Source organism: Mirounga leonina, unplaced genomic scaffold (assembly GCF_011800145.1).
Source record: "Mirounga leonina isolate KUSES-001 unplaced genomic scaffold, KU_Mleo_1.0 Mir_165, whole genome shotgun sequence".
Lineage (NCBI taxonomy): Eukaryota > Metazoa > Chordata > Mammalia > Carnivora > Phocidae > Mirounga > Mirounga leonina.
Genome location: NW_023270415.1, coordinates 61853860 through 61870333, shown reverse-complemented (window position 1 = coordinate 61870333; position 16474 = coordinate 61853860). Strand labels below are relative to the sequence as shown.

Sequence of the window (16474 nt, the reverse complement as noted above, 5' to 3'; positions counted from 1 at the left end):
AAAGCCAAGGCTAAGAATCAGCTAATGAATGGGGCCAATACTTTTATCACTATCTGATTAGGAAGAGACGAGCAGTGCCTAATGATAGGAATCTTTATCCCTCCCCGTTTTATTTATGCCAGTCTATGTGGAGGCAGATCCCTGTAGGTTCCTGCTGTCTTATAATCTATGCCTAAAGCTTTGAGACAATTGATGTCCAAGCAAGTGATACCAATTACTGCTTAGTAAGAGTATACTCTGAAGGAAAAGCAAGGCACCTCCTTGAGTATTGGCCTCAACACTTGAATTTATGACAAAGGGAAAATCTGTAACAAAAGCATACATGGTGGGCTGATGAGGATGCCTCTTGAGTTGACTTGGCATGTATGGGTTAATCTCTACCTGAAGCCCGGTGAGGGGGCTTGACTTGGTGCTGAGGGGTCTCTGTTTCCTAGGAAATGAGCAGGTTAAAGATGATCTTCCAGGAGTTGAGTATATTAATATACAAGCAACTTCATCCTCTTGTCTTTCCCTTCCTAATTTACAGCCATCTATGAGTGGTTCATAGGAGTTTTCAAAAGATGTGATTAGGTTTACTTGCAGGAAACTTGTGAAGGGTTTCAGGGTAATGATGTGTCAGCTATGAACTCATTCAGCTAATCTGAAGAAAAGTTTTTAGAGCAGGAAGGAGCCAGATTCAGAAGTGCTGACTTGTGAAACACAACGGTGAGTGCATTTGTAGCTAAAAGAGCAAAATTCTAGCTTCCTAATCATGTAAAGGAAAGGAGGTGGTGATGAGCAAAAAGGAAGAAACTGAATAACACAACATTCACTCATTTGCACCATCCACACCAGAGGTCCTCCTCGCTCATCAAAATTAGGAAAGTATTTGATATGGTTGCATACAGAGCTTATTGGGAAAGTGGCTGGCAGCCTGTGACTCAGGGATACGAGGTGGAAGGAAGAGGCTGACACGTTTGACTAGGGGCTACATGAGCACAACACAGTGGGTGGAAAGCCGCAAAGGGCTACACTTGAAATTCACTGCTGGGCTCATTTCATTAATATATTGACTTACTCATTGTGGCTGTGTAGAACCTCTTAAATGCAAGGCATTCTGGGACCACAGTTACAACAGATCTGTCCTCACCAGCATGTAACTTACTGTTCCAATTGTTCCTAAGGTTGCAGGACAAATTATCCTGAATTTAGTGGTGAAAGACAACAATCTATGATGCTCATGGACTACCTGAGTCAGCAATTTACTCAGGGCACAGCAGGGCTTGTCTCTGCATCGTGGTGTCTGGGAGCCTCAGTTGGAAGACTTGAAGACTGGTGGCTGGAATCATCTGCAACTTGTTTACTCACTTGTCTGATGGTTGGTGGTGGCTGTCAGCTGAAACATCAGTTGGGGAATGGGCCAAATTTTCTACATTTGTCTCTTCATGTGGTCTGAGCTTCCTCACAGCATGTGGTTGGGTTCCAAAGCTGAGTGCCAAAGAGGATGAGCCAGGCAGAAGCTGTCTCTTTGTGACCTTGCCTCGGAAGTCACATGGATAACATTGATTCCACCATGCTTCATTGGCCAGGACCAACACAGACCTTGCCGAAATTCGAGGAGAGGGAACATCAACTCCAAATACCAGTTTAGGAATGCCGATCACAATGAATGAAAAGCAGAAATATATGTATGGCTGTGTTATATGTACGTGTATAAAATCATCTGTCACAGTAAGAGTGAAAAAAATCATCACAGCATCAAGTAAAGAATATTGTTTGTGATGATTTTGTAAGTCATGGCCCAAAGAATCCTACAATTGGAAATACACTAATAAAGCAAAGACATACCCGAGCACTATGTTTCACAAGTGTGAATCGTGCGTGTCACTTCTGTTATTATTCTGTTACCATCTGTACTACTGTTCTCTTCATTTTTTTAATTGACCAACTGCTTTTAAACTCACATTTGTTTTAAAAGCATACTAGATATTACTACTGAAAATTTTATTTTTTTACCATAATTTATTTGCCATAAAACAAAAGTAACCTTAAATATAATCAAAATAAAATTGAACAGTTGTTAGGTATGTTGCTTTCCGGTGAAGATTGCAAGAGTGAAGCAAGTCCTCTTTGTCAAAAATGTTAGCAGGTGTTTGAAAGATATTAAATCATAGTCCTACAAAATTGAGGCTCTCCCCAGGCCTTAATCTGAAAGATTGAAAGAGAAATAAAAGCAAATGATCCCTAGTGAGAAGGTCAGTGATGTTTAAGGCCAGGTCTGTGTGTTGCCTAACATCCTTTAAAGAATTTTTGATATTATAATCCTATTTTGTTGACAAACACTGATCCGGAATGATAAAAAAAAAAAAAAAAAAGTCCTAAATAGGTAAGCTTTCATCTTGCGTCAGCCAGGTTGCTGGGATCCATGAGGAAGACCAGCGTCTGGCACAGAGCTGATACATGTTAATTAATGAATGAATTTGTAACCTGCCATCTGTCAAAGGCTGCGTCCCCTGCACCTCTGTTTTGTTTTGTTTCATAAACCCCTCCCTGAAAGATTTAGTAAGCAATAATAGGCCTTGATGAGTTGGCTTCTACATCAGGTTTAGCCACCCTGTTATCTTATTACCATTCTCCACATACTGGGTGGAATTGACTTTTTGCTTCCCCTCTGTGGCATAACTAATTCCTAGACTTTACGGGACCACTCCCAGGCCAGCTTGCACTCTTTAGTATGAAGGTATCTAAATCCAACAACATGTGTTTCCAAAAATAATTATTAGCACCGGCCAGGACTATTGTTGCACTAAACCCTAGAGGTCTCAGGGAGTAACAAGAAATAGACGCTTTGTTAGAGTACAGAGAAAGGCCACTAGGGGGCAGCTATCCCACCCCTAAAATTTAATTAATTGCTTACAATAGTATTGTCTTATTGTTGAAGTATTGGTCAGAAAACACTCCTTCCTGGGTGTTTTTTTTCCAGTAGAGATGATCACTTGGGAATAAGTATAATTTTCATGGTCTTCTCCACCTAGACCTTTCCTTCTGGTTTTCAGGGGTATGGAGAAAGGTCTGTAGAGGTTAGGAGGAAAACAGCCAGAGAGTCTTATCTTCAGGGATTCCAGCCTGCAGCCTTGACCACACACACTAAGACTTCTAACAATAGTGCCTTTCTAGACATGGGGCTGGCATTAACAGACTTTTCCTGCTTGCTTCATAGTCGGCTACGGTGAAGCTGTCAAAACCAGTGGCTCTGTGGACTCAGCAGGATGTCTGCAAGTGGCTGAAGAAACATTGTCCGAATCAGTATCAGATCTACAGTGAGTCATTCAAACAGCATGACATTACTGGTAAAGTATGCGGCATCCAAAATATTTTATTCCCTCTTCCTCTCCCCATCACCATGGCCTTTCCCATACCCTTACAATGCAATGCATCTCCCTGCTGAAGTTTCTGGCGTGGGTTTACTTTAAAAGGGGGGATGGATTCCAGATCCATGCAAGCTAGGCTACTTAATAAGCATAAGCAGTTAGAGAAGCATGGATTCCAAGTGTCCAGGACAAATATGTGGGAATCAGGGTAAGAGGTTGGGGAACTCTAGAGAAAATGAATGTGCACCAATTCTAGAGAAAAGAAAGGAAAGAAGTCTTCCAAATTAGCTGGGTTACAGGATCAGGATTAGATGTTCTAAGTAGGAAAGACTTTAAAATAGGAAAACTCTGAAGTGAATATGATATTAACTTACTGCCCCTGAGATGAATACCTTCAAAACAAAAATGAAGATTCCATTTAGATCCAAGAAGCATTTGGAAGCAGAAACTATGACAGTATAATGAACTGCAAAAGCCCTTAGGATCATGTCTCTCAATTGGAGAACAGGGTGGACGAGAAGGAGCGGATGGGGCCACCATGGGAGCCCATTAGAGTCAGGAGATCTTCTCCAGACCTCTCCTGCCCTCCTGCCCTGAGGGTCTGGACGGATATGGGCAGCATTCCTCCCCTGCCCTCCCTCCCCCTTCGCAAGCACTATGATGAAAGATAGGACTAAAGAATATGCTCTGTGCATCAACACTGAGCTTCAGAGGGAAAACATGTTGAGAAGTCCTGATTCAAGTCCAGGTTCTTCCCTTTTTTAAGAGAAAACTATTTCTCTGGTGGGAAAGTGACTTGCTCTTGAGTAGCCCAGCCCTGTGGATGCCAGCCCTCTTTCCAAACTGGGTGTTTTTCAAAGTGTATTCCTTGGAGCCTTTGGGTACGCTAAAGATTGCCAAAGGTACAAGGGGTGTGCTTTGGGTTGAGGTGGGTGTGTCAGCTAAAGCAGCTTCCCTTATGTCTGTTTGACATATTCGAATTGTACAAAAACTTCATTTGGGAAAAAGGGTTCTGATACAAAAGAACCGGTTAGCTAGGTTATCCTAGATTCCTGCTGACCAAATCGGTAATGTTTTAAAATATAAGGAACACACCCAAGTATAGCTCAAGGTGAGTTAACAGAGAGTGAAATCCTCCTAACTTAAGTGTTAAAATTGTCCTTAATGTACTTTGCTTCCCCCACCACCAACTGGAATAATGTTTTTTTAGACGAAATTCCTAAAATTGTGAAGGTAGTGTCAGAACTTTTTAGATTCTGAGTATCTAATTTTTTTTCCTAGTCCCTCCTTTAAGAATATAAGGAAATCCTCACAAACAGTGAATCATGGAACACTACATCAAAAACTAATGATGTAATGTATGGTGATTAACATAACAATTAAAAAAAAAGAATATAAGGAAATCCCATACAGGGTCAGTTCTCCCAGCCCTAAAAGCAATCAATCAGTTAGTCACCATTTGGCTGATTATGGTCACCTTCGTCTGATAATGTGTGCTTAATGTTTCTTCGTGCCTGTGTGATAGAATAATGGCAAAGGCTTTCTCGTGATCTTATTTGAAAGTAGTGTTATCTTTTATTATGGGCAGGAATTGTGAGATGCCCTTGAGGGAAGGGTAGGCATTTATATTGGTTTGGAGAGGATGAGCCATCCATCCCTTAGAAATAAAGGTCTCCTGCTTTGTGGCTTGGAGTCCATAGTATACCACTTCCCAAGGCTTCTGCTAAGTGACATGAAGAAAGAGGGTGTGGGCATGAAATAGGGGTTTTGAACAGCTGTCCTATTGCTTTTGGTGGCCCATTTGGTCTCCAGGCAACACCACTGTTACAGGTCAATCACAACCTTCTTGGAATCTTGGGCAAGCTGCTTAAGCTAGATGAGTTACTCAATCTCACTCCTCATCTCCAAAATAAAGATAATAATAGTACCCATCTCCAGGAGTTGTTGTGAAGACTAAAATGAAATAATATTAAGCGACCCACTAAGGTGGCCATTTATTGGCACCTTCTAGCTGTCAGCATTTTGCTCTTATTCTTGTCAAGTCTCATCTGGAGGTGTCTAAAAACATACTATTCATTCTAAGGGCAGCCTGTTTTCAGGCAAGAAAAGAAAACAGAAAAGTATTGGGGGCTTCGGGAACAGAGAGGAGGATTTCACACTAACATTCGGCCTACATCTTTTTGACCTTCTGCTATCTGAGGGCTCAAAAAACCACTCTCTTCCCCTGTTCTCTGGCCCCGGCCTCTCCAGGAGTGAATGTGAAATACCCAGGTGGTCACAAGTGCCAAGTGGCCAGAGAATAGGACTGCAGTCAGCCCGCAGTTACCAGCCCCAGGATGCTGGAAGCTGGTGGGGGCGGCGGGGGGGCTGGGGGGGGTGGGGGTCTCCGTGCCCTTGGAGGCTAGGCTGTGAAAAACAGGGCAAAGAGGATTGTGAAAAATTAAGACTTGCGGTGACAGAACCAACTTCACCAGCCACCGGTAAATAGTGGAGTGCTGAGGGTGGTGACAAGTACCAGGTCGAAGCCCAGAGCTGCAGCTTTGCCATGGAATTTCGTGAAGGTTCCTGGTGCCCTTCAGCTTTCTTTGTCTGCAGAAAGGTGATGGTACCTGCCTCCTAGTGTTACTGTGAAAGTAATCCATGGTCCTAGGAAGCAGGCATTGAATGTGAGCTGTTGCTGATCTCCTAAGTGCTGTTCTGATCTCTCCGAAAACAAACACCACGTATAAACAGTGTTGAATTCATCTATCTTTATTATCCTGAGAATTGGGAAGTGAGCACCCAGGTGGAGTGGAGTGGCATGGTGGTGGTGGTTGGGGGGCGGGTAGTCTGGGCTGGTAAGTACCCTGTGCTTATCTGCAAGGTTGCAACAAAGACGTTCAGTGTCTCTTCCTTATGCTTAGATTCTCTTGAGCGTTGCTGTTCATTTATTTTTCCCAAAGTGTGGATCTCCAATACCATGCTCATCAAGTAAGTGTATTTATTATACCAGTGTAACCTATAAACAATCCCTTAATTTAGAGGCAGATGGTATAGCGATGGCAAATAAAAAGGACAAAAATTAAATGGAAAGAAGGGAAAAAAGGGCTTTCACAGACCCAAGTCAGATCCTCCCTGCTTGTCCTCCACCCCCAACCTTTGACAAATAATAACTGTACAACATCACATGAGTTAGTTTTTCATCAGTGAAATGAGAATAATTATTTTAAAGGGTGTTGTTGGGAGAATTAAATGGAAGGGTGCATGTGAAGGGCCTAGCTTAATGCCTGATACACAGTAGACATTTATCTACTATTTAGCAAGTATTTGTGGAGCAGCTACCCTGTACCGGGTTTTGGGAATACAGCAATAAATAAGACGGTCAGTGATCTGTGCAGGGAAAAAATTATGCTTCCATGAGAAACTATGCATCGTCAATAGCACACCATGTGGGGCTATCTAATTCCACAGAGCTGTTTTTACAACTCGGCAAGTTGTAGATAACTGATAGCAATACAAAATAATCCTTGTGGTAGATGTGTAAATTCTGTCCCATAGAGGTTCAGTTGGCTTTCCTAGCCACTGTGGAAAAGGTGAATTTTGCCTGCCACTTATACATTCATTTTAAGTACTCCCTGATCTATGGGTGTGTGCTCTTTGGATTCTCCTTTGTAATATCTTTCTCCTGGTTGTAACATCTTAACTGGTTTCTTCACTAATGAGTTTAAACAAAAATCTTAAATGTGTTTGTTTTTTGTATTTGGTAAGAGTCCTGATTTTAACCTGTTTTGAAAATTACCCTGTTTTAACTTTAGTAGTTAATTTTTTTTTTATATTTTGGTCAGCAAGTCCACTCTATTAACATTTTTTATGCCTTTGTTTGAAGGACATTAGATTCTACACAAACGTTCTCCCCATTTTCTCCAAAGTCTAAGAAACCTTAAGATATGTTTCAATATACTAGCATTCAAAACCTTTTGCAAGTTTCCTATTGGAATTTCTGAGAATTTCATTGTGTCCAGATGGCACCTGCTATTTTGTGGCAGATGTGTTTAATCAGAAGAGAAGCTACTCCTGTTACCTCCCTGCAGAAGAGCTCTTAAAAGGCATAAGATGGTTAGAACACCTGAGAGGCATTAGGATAGATAGATTTAAATCATCAGATTAGGCTTGAAGGAAAGAAATTTGTCTATTTTCCTGTGCTTGCAAGATTCTCTCTCCTGCTTTCTGAGGCCGGCTTGGAATGTTGATGAGGAAGCTCTACTGGGGCCAGGTGTAAGCTCACAGGCAACTTTCAGATTCTCTTTTATGCCCAGTTAAGAATATTTTCAGGTTTGAGGCTATTTCAGCCCCTGGCTGTGCCTTGTGTTGTTCCCCTGGCTGCTAAAGTGAGTTTACCTCCTTCAGCATCAAGTCCTCCACCTGGAAAGGGTTCTTTCCCCTGCCAACTTGACAGACTTATTTTTATGGGTGAAGCACTCAGAGTTCCCCAGCATATAAAATATTTTTAAAAGCCATTTTGAATGTGGAAAAGGTTTCCATGTAGTCTGCTTTGTGGCACAGTAATAGGAATTCTTTAGATGTCCAGATGTCTGCAGGAATAAATAGTTATCATATGAATAATCCCCACAAATGGTCAGTATTGATTTGTAGTATTTCCCAGTGGCCTCCTGCAAAATAAATGAATACATTTCTTGTTCTTTTTCTGCTTCAGCCACCCCATCCCCACCTCTTTCCCCATTTCAAAATATTCTGCTGAGATGTAGCACCCTCAAATTTGGCAGTTCTGCTTATGCTATTGAATAAAAGGGAAACCTCTCTTTTTTAGACCTTTGGATTGTGGATCTGTGTGTTTGCTAACATGAATCCCTTCAGTGCTGGTTTCTCTGAGCTGTTCTCCCCCTTTACCCTTCTGCTGTTGTCTTCCTTGCCTTTATTATGTTACCCATAGAGACCAGCGGGATATGTAGTTAACAATTTATCAGAAGAAGTGGAATTATTAGTTACTTTATGTGATCTATCTGTGAGTATACTACTTATTAGAATCCAGTGTAGCCAAATAAAGTGTGGGCATATGTAACTATCACAGCACCACATCTGTACATTTTCTTGTCATTATTGGTTTCCCTCTGGATATTGTGTTTTACTTTTCTATGTCTTTGTGTTTTGTTACATTTCTCTTCTGTATGAACTGCTCTACATTTTTTATTAAACCTCAAGCAGCCTAGAGCTGCATAGTAAAGTTCCTGACATCATCAGGGCCTGTTTCCCGTAAGTTAATTTTCCAACAACAGCATTTATTGTTTTTAACCCCTTTTGATGGAAAGCTTACTGACATCACCTTGACACTCCCCAGCGTTCTTAAAGCAGGGTTGCTGAATTTGATTGTCTTGATGATCCAGGATAATAGACTTTTAAATATTGGAAAAGGCTTTAGATGTCATCCCGGGTTTTATGAGGTCAATAAAAAGAATACCCCTTTGAATGAAAAGTATAAATGGAGACCAGAATATCAGCTTCATTTCTGATAAAGCTTTTTGGAGAACGTCATTTAGGTCTGCAGACAAATCGGTTTGCTACCCAGGGTGAGCCCTGTTGTAGGACCTGTCACATTGATAGGTGAAAAGTTTAATTATTAGGAAGTTCTGCTGAGGTTAACCGAAACCCACCCATAGGTCCTGTTTAGGTTCCCAGGTTAGAAATCTTTGCTGAGAAAAGCCCTTGATGACTGCTGCCCCCAGGACCGATTGTTGCTGCCAGTCCCCAGTCGGGCCATGGCACAGTCCCCCATTTCTTTTATTCATCCCAGCAGACTGCTCCCAAGTTCCTTCATCTTTAGTAGATGTCCTCCTTCGACCACACCGAGAACGTATAGACTATCTGGTGGGATCTCCCTGACTATTTTTCCTCTCCACCCCATCTTATCTGCTGCTTCCTCTTCTTCCAGAAGACATGCCCCTGTTCTCTTTTACAAATAACCTTTTTCTGCCAGTCATCCCCTGTTTCACCTGGGTACTTGCTCCCTGTTACAGCCATCCTTTCCTCTTTGATCTCGCTACACCGGCTCCCTCCTCTTTCTCCAAAGAGTTCCATTCTAGTCCTCTGACCAGTCCCTTTCAAAGTGTTAAATCTCAGTTAATTCATATATTGGAGGAATTTATATAGCCACTGCCACATGCCAAAGAGTAGTATGCCCCCAAAACTTCAGGACACACACTGCTTTCAAGTTCCTGAGAATTATCCGCCATGATACACTGCACACAAGGGTATAAATAAATCTCAACAAATTTCAAAACGCTGAAGTCTTACAGGGCACATTCTCTGACCACAACAGCTATTAAATTAGGAATCATTAACGAGATATCCTAAAGATCCGAAATATTTAGAAACTTAACGCACAAGCAAGAACCACATGGGTGAAGAAAAAAATCACAACAGAAATGAGAAAATATTTTGAACAGAATAATAATAGAAACACAAATATTCCAAACATTGGTATTGTGCAGCTGCAGTACAACTTAGAGGAAAATTGTTTCACTAAATGCCTATATTAAAAGAAGACTTGAAGTCAGTAAATTGAATGTTTACCTTAAGACATTAGAAAAGAACACGTAATCCAAAAGTAAGAGCTGAAATTAATTAAAAACATACAAGCAATAAAGAAAACTAACAGAGGAGAAGTTGATTCTTTGAAGAGATAACAAAATTGATAAACATCTACCTAGACCAAACTAGGAAGACAGACAATGTCAGGAAAGAAAGTTGGAGGCATCATTGAATTCCCTATATACATTAAAAAGTAATAAGGAAAGAGTATGAATGAGTTTATGCCAATATACTTAGATGAAATGAACAAATTCCTTAAAAACCGTAACTTAGCACCAACTCAAAGCTAGAAAATCTAACTAGTCACGTATCTCCTAATAAATTTTAAATTAAAACTACACACATACACATAAGTACACAAAACCTAAGTCCTGAAGGCTTTTCTAATAATTCAAATAATCAATAACCAAACCTATGCAGATTCTTTCAGAAAAGAGAGGGAAAGGGGAGCACTTCCAAACTCATAAGGTCAGAATAACCATTAACACTAAAACCTGACAAAGGTACTACAAGAATGGTATGGCATAGACTGATATCCTTCATCAACCTAAACCTAAAAGCCTTGACAAAATACAAACAAATTGAATCTAGCATTTGACAAAAATGATACTATATCCTGATCATGTGTGCATAGATATTCAAGGTTAAGTTTTTGGAAATCCAGCTTGATTCACTACATTAATAGAATAAATGGAGAAAGTCATATGATCATTTCACCAGATGCAGAAGTCTTAGCGTTTCAGCTCTGATAGGTGAAGAGCATGGATGTCATCACTGCGATCTTTACAACAAGAATAAGCTGGACAAAATAAAAATGATTTTGTTGGGACCCATAAAAAAACGGATTTCACAAGGCGGATCATCACCCTAAAATCTAGAAGAGTAGATGTGTCCAATAATAATGGACAGAAGATTTGGACACTTTACAAGGAAGATAAAAAAATGGACAATAAGTACTATAAGATATGAAAATATACTAAGCAACATTGTCACCAGGAAAATGCAAATAAAACCACAGTGAGATACCGCTTCGTACTCAGTAAAATGACTAACATTCAAATGACTGGCAATCCTAAGGGTTGCTGAATGTGTGTAGCAACTAGATCTCTCATACATTGTTATTGGGTATAACTTGGTGCCACCTGATTAAAAAACTAAAGTTTTTATGTGGTTAATCACACAATTATTAAATGATCCTGCAATTCTCCTCTGGGGTATTTACACAGGAGAATTGGAAACGTATATTCATAAAAATTCCAGTCCAGTAATATCCAAAGGAGTGTTACTCAGGGTAGACAAAAATTCTAAACAATCCTTAGGTCCCTCCAGAGTAGCGTGGATAAACAGACAGTGCTTTATTCACACCAAGAGCACTGCTTGACAATAGAAAGGAACCAACTACTGACGCGTTCAACATGAAAGGCTCTCACGTTGTGCTGAGGGAAAGAAGTCAGAAACCCAAGAGTACCTACAGTCTGACTCCATCCTATGAAATTCTAAAACACAAAATTGGCAGTGATGGCAATCAGGGGTTCCTTAGGTTGGGATGTGGAGGAGAGATGGCAAAGAGGAGCAAAGGAACTTTCTGTGGTCATAAAAATGCTTTCTATCTTTGTCAGAAGTTCTCTACTTGGCATCTCACATGTGTGAAATGTGTTGTATGTAAATTATATCTCGGAGTTGGTTTTTGGAGACTTGTGTGCTTTCCAAATTTTCTAAAATGGCAAAGTGTTTTTAAAAGGCAAAAATGAAAATGTCATCCTGTGTCTTTCCATACAGGCTGTAGGATCATTTAAAGATGTTGAAGAAGGGCACCTGGGTAGTGCGGTCGGTTAAGTGGCCGACTCTTGGTTTTGGCTCAGGTCATGATCTCAGAGTCGTGAGATGGAACCTTGAGTTGGGCTCTGAGCTCAGTGTGGAGTCTGCTTGAGATTCTCCCTCTCCCTCTGCCCTACCCCATGCATGCACATGTGCCCTCTCTCTAGCTCTCAAATCTTTAAAAAAAATGATGAAGATAGATAGGAGATAGGTTTTATATTCATCTATATTATAAATATATAGGTATAAATATTTAGCACAATAATACAACATACATAAATATATATAAAGAAATGTATATGTTATATGTAAAGAAATTGAGTTTGAAAATCCACTTTATGCATTTTTCACTGAAAGAATAATCTGAAGATAGAACCTTATTATAAAGAAAGGTATGGTTTTACCAACTGGTAGAAGATGACAGCTGACAAAAGAACAGCTCTCTTGTCTGACTGTGATTCTGCTTGTCTGAGCTACGCTTGTGCATCCAAGGCTTTTGGGTTTCACAGATGAATTAAATTTCAGAAGATATTTTTGCAGTAGCATCTAGTTGCTGCCTTAGTATTTTACTCATTCATACTTTTAAATTAAAAATTACCTCACCACATTTTATAAACCAAAGGAATTTTAACACACAAAATCTCATTTAAAAATACGATAAATTTATTTTTATTTTTTTTTAAGATTTTATTTATTTGCCAGAGAGAGACACAGCAAGAGAGGGAACACAAGCAGAGGGGGTGAGAGAGGGAGAAGCAGGCTTCCCACTGAGCTGGGAGCCCGATGCGGGGCTCGATCACAGGGCCCTGGGATAATGACCTGAGCCGAAGGCAGACGCTTAATGACTGAGCCACCCAGGCGCCCCAAAAATATGATAAATTTTATGTTAAGAAAACCATTTCTCCCATTTTCATCCCAGAACAGGGCCACTTTGTACGTTTGTGTAAGGAAACTGCTCTTAAGGGGACATTGATATTCTAAATACAGCATTTATTTAATATTCTATTTGAAAAGATAAGAATGGAGTTTGTCACCAAATGAAGTATTTGTTTCATCCATCAAAGGACTAGAAGGATTTTCTTTTTTAACCAATTGCATAGACTTAAATAATTAAGACTACTCCTACAGGGGGGTGGAGGGATTTTTACTTGCTACCTGATTCAGTTTTTTTCTTCAATAATCTTCCCCCACCCCTTACTACTATTATAGGTTCTGTGGTTTGGGAAATGAGACTTGAAAGGTTTGCCCAGGTCATCACAGCCAGGGAATGCAGGGTTGGGGTCAGGAGCTAGCTTTCTGCACCCTCATCCAGCACTCCCCTCGCCTGCCAGATATCCTGCTCCTTCTCCCAGCCAGCACCCATTAACAGACCCAAACCAAAGGCTTCTGAGACCCCAGAAATGCCAGTGCCAGCCAGATGGTCTTATCAAAGTTGTAACTTACGGGACCATCCTGCTTTAGAAAACCCCTGACATTGTACCTGCTGTGTCTTGGAGGCTCTCTGTGTGCACAAGGCTCCTCTTGAGAGCTGTTACAGATAGGAAGAAGCACGACTCAGAGTGTAGTGGGTGAGTCCAGGTAAGTATAGTTGCTGAGCACTTCACATCAGCAGGACCTACGACACAGGTTGTTGAGAGGAGTTACCACCTAGAAAATACTTAAAACAGTGCCTGACACGTGGTAGGGGCTCTGTAACTGTTACTTCTCGCTGTCACATTACTGGGGAAGAACAGGAGACTGTTCTTAGGAAGAGTCCAGCAGGTTGCCTCACAGATAAAAGGGGGGGCCAGATACACCCTTTTATTTTTTTAAAGCACACCCTTTTAGCTTATTTTCCCAATCCAAATTCTAGGAGCCCAGTGGTGGTTTTTTAGCCACAAACTCAATCTCATTCTTTTTTTCAGCCAGATCCAGTTTTTCCTCCTTGTCTCCCTCTTAATTCCACCTTTCTAGTCCCCTGTAAGACGGTCACATTTTACTAAATATGACCAAATGTTCAGTTTCCTTTGCTGCTTTACTCTGAACACTGAGCTTTTTGCTCTGTCAGAGAAATGAAGTTGATGAAACACGATCTGTTTGGATAAGTCTGTTTGCTTTTTAGCTTCTGTGTCCATTCCTTTTTTTTATTGATGACTTTACTCTCTGTTTTGTTTTGCTTTTTGTTTTATGTTGTTTGGGGAAGTACTGAAGTCAGATTGCAAAATTGGAGATCCCCTTCCCTTGATTTTGCTGCCAATCCCTGTTTGAACATTAATACACTGTGTAGTCATCCTGTCAAGTCAAATTTCCCATCCTTAGGAGCCCCGGGGTGCATGGGCAGAACCTCTGTCATGACACTCAATGGAGGGATTGGGAATCATGCCCTATAGAGGGAGTCTGCTCTCTGGAGCAGTGGCTCTCTTCCTTCACATGGCATCACTTATGGTGATTGTGGCACCATATTTGTTGATGGAGGAAATGGAAGTCCACACGGCAGGGACTGGTTATATTTAAGAGTCCGTGGCACTGTTTTTGATGAAATACAATTGTCGTCAAGAGGTCTTGGCCAGTATCATTCTAGGCCATTGTGTCTGGGCTCTCATGTTCCTCCTTCAGAGTCTCATTAAATATATTTTTCAATTTCCATACTAACTTTGGGGTGATGTGACTGTTAAGTGTTTAATTATTGCTCTTGACAGGCTTCCTATCTTGGATAGTTACGAAAGATTAGAGAAAGCCTGGACTGTGGAGACCCATGATAGAGTCCTCTCCACTTCTTAATCACTGGCCTTGGCAAAGTCTGTTTCACTTCCCTGAGCCTCAGTTTCCCTTTCTCAAAAATATTATAAAGTGTACCTTACAAAGTTGCTACTAGTTATTATTACTGGTCTGTGATTGTATGGACTCCATACATAGGTTTACAAGAAGCAAAGGAGAGTATAGAAATCACTTTTCAAATGGGAAAGAATTATGTAAATGTGTGTACATATATATATATGCATATATATGTATTACACACACGTTTTTGTTTCATTGTTTAATAAAAATATATGCCCCTTGGATTGCCTCTAAAGGGCATGATTCCCAATCCCCCCACTGAGTGTCATGACAAAAGATTCTGCCCATGCACCCTGGGGCTCTTAAGGATGGGAAAAAAATAAATATAATAAATATATATGTTTACATATGTATATATATGTATATACACATGTGTAGTTTTGTTTCATTGTTAAATATAAATAAAAATATATGGTTGGAGAAAACTCATATTTTAAAAAATATTTGAGTGTTTGCATGCAAGGCACTCCAGTAAGTACTTTGCATACATTATTTAACTTATTGTCACAATAACCCATAATGTAATATTATTATTTCCAATTTACAAATGAGGAAAATGACTCAGAAAACTTAGGTCTCTTGTCTAGGTCATAAAAACCTAAAAATGGCAAAGTCAAGGTTTTCACCCAAGGCCATCTGAATCCAAAGCTCACATTCTGACCTCTGTGCTATGAAAGATAGCATCTTGTAAGTACAAGCGAGTGATGAAAGAAAATAAACACGGGGGTAAGCACCAAAAAAGACTTAAGAAGGAGCTCCTATTTAGGAGCCTGGTTGATTGGGAAGTCTGCTTGGAGGAGGCTGGATTTGTCCTGTGTAGGATTTTAAAAGAGAAAGTCCCTGAAATACCAAGTTGTATTTATGTATTTTGTTTGACCCTAGAGAACAAGAAAATGTAGCAGCTTTTAAGCCATAGACCTCGCCACCCCTTATCGCATCAGACCCTGCCTCTTCCCACACGGGGGTTACGTGCCTGAGCCTGAAAGCATTTGGGCTTCTGGACCTGAGGAGGGATGAGTGATGGAGGTAGAGAGAGATCAGTAGTCTGAGGGCTACGTGAAAAGAGGTTTTGAGTGTCAGGCTAAGGAAACTAAATTTTCCTCTCTTGGATGTCATTCACCACCCATCAGTGATAATAGCATCACCATGGTGAGTGGAGTGACAAGCTCAGAGCACTCTTGGAAAAAAAATGGAATGTGCGGATGAGAGAGATCACCAATGTGTGAGGTGTTGGCCCAAGTGGATCCTGGGTCAGGATCTATTGGATTATTGCTTTTACAGATCTCTGGTTTTTCCGTTTTCCCAGTCTCCAACAGTGGTGCTACGCCTAAGCTCCCTTTCCACAAAGCCCCCATCCCTCTCCCCTTTCATTATTCTGAGGAGACACCCATGGAGATAAATTTTCTTAACATTCCTCCCTGCAGTTTTACCTCCATTTTTACCCCCTTCTTAATGGTTTCCTTTATGTCTCTGAGGAAACGATATTCTCTCTCCCAAGAGCAGTCCCCTAACCTTTGCTCTTCTCCCTGCCTATGTGACCCCCACACACCCACCAGAATTCTGTTCGTCTCTCTCTCCCTTCTGAGTCTTTAGACTTCTGCCTCCACTTCTGCATTCCAGTTTGAAGCCCTGCTGCGTCCAGCATACGTCCCCTCCTTGCTACTCCTACTGCAATCCTTCTGGTCTAGGTTTCCCTAGTCTCAGCCTGAACAGTCTCCTGTGATCCTACTTCATGGCTCTCTGGGAAAGCATCTGTTCTTTTGTCTCTTTATATCAGAATTGACCAGATCTCTTCCTGCCTAAAAAGACTAAATGCCTACTGGATAAAGTCCAGATTCTTAAGCTTGGCATGTGAGGCTCTTGATAAACATTCCTCAGGTCCATTTGCAGCCAGACCACTCTCA

The 16474-nt window shown here is 40.8% G+C and overlaps 1 protein-coding gene across 8 annotated transcripts in view; it reads left to right on the top strand.

The window, feature by feature from the left end:
- The window catches only part of SAMD12 (sterile alpha motif domain containing 12), a 380385-nt gene that overhangs the window by 161091 nt on the left and 202820 nt on the right, over positions 1-16474 (top strand). For all 8 annotated transcript variants that reach the window (XM_035011801.1, XM_035011804.1, XM_035011808.1 and 5 more), the window contains exon 3: positions 3200-3329. In XM_035011801.1, the coding sequence (XP_034867692.1) occupies positions 3200-3329 (130 nt within the window). The remainder of the gene's footprint in view (positions 1-3199; positions 3330-16474) is intronic.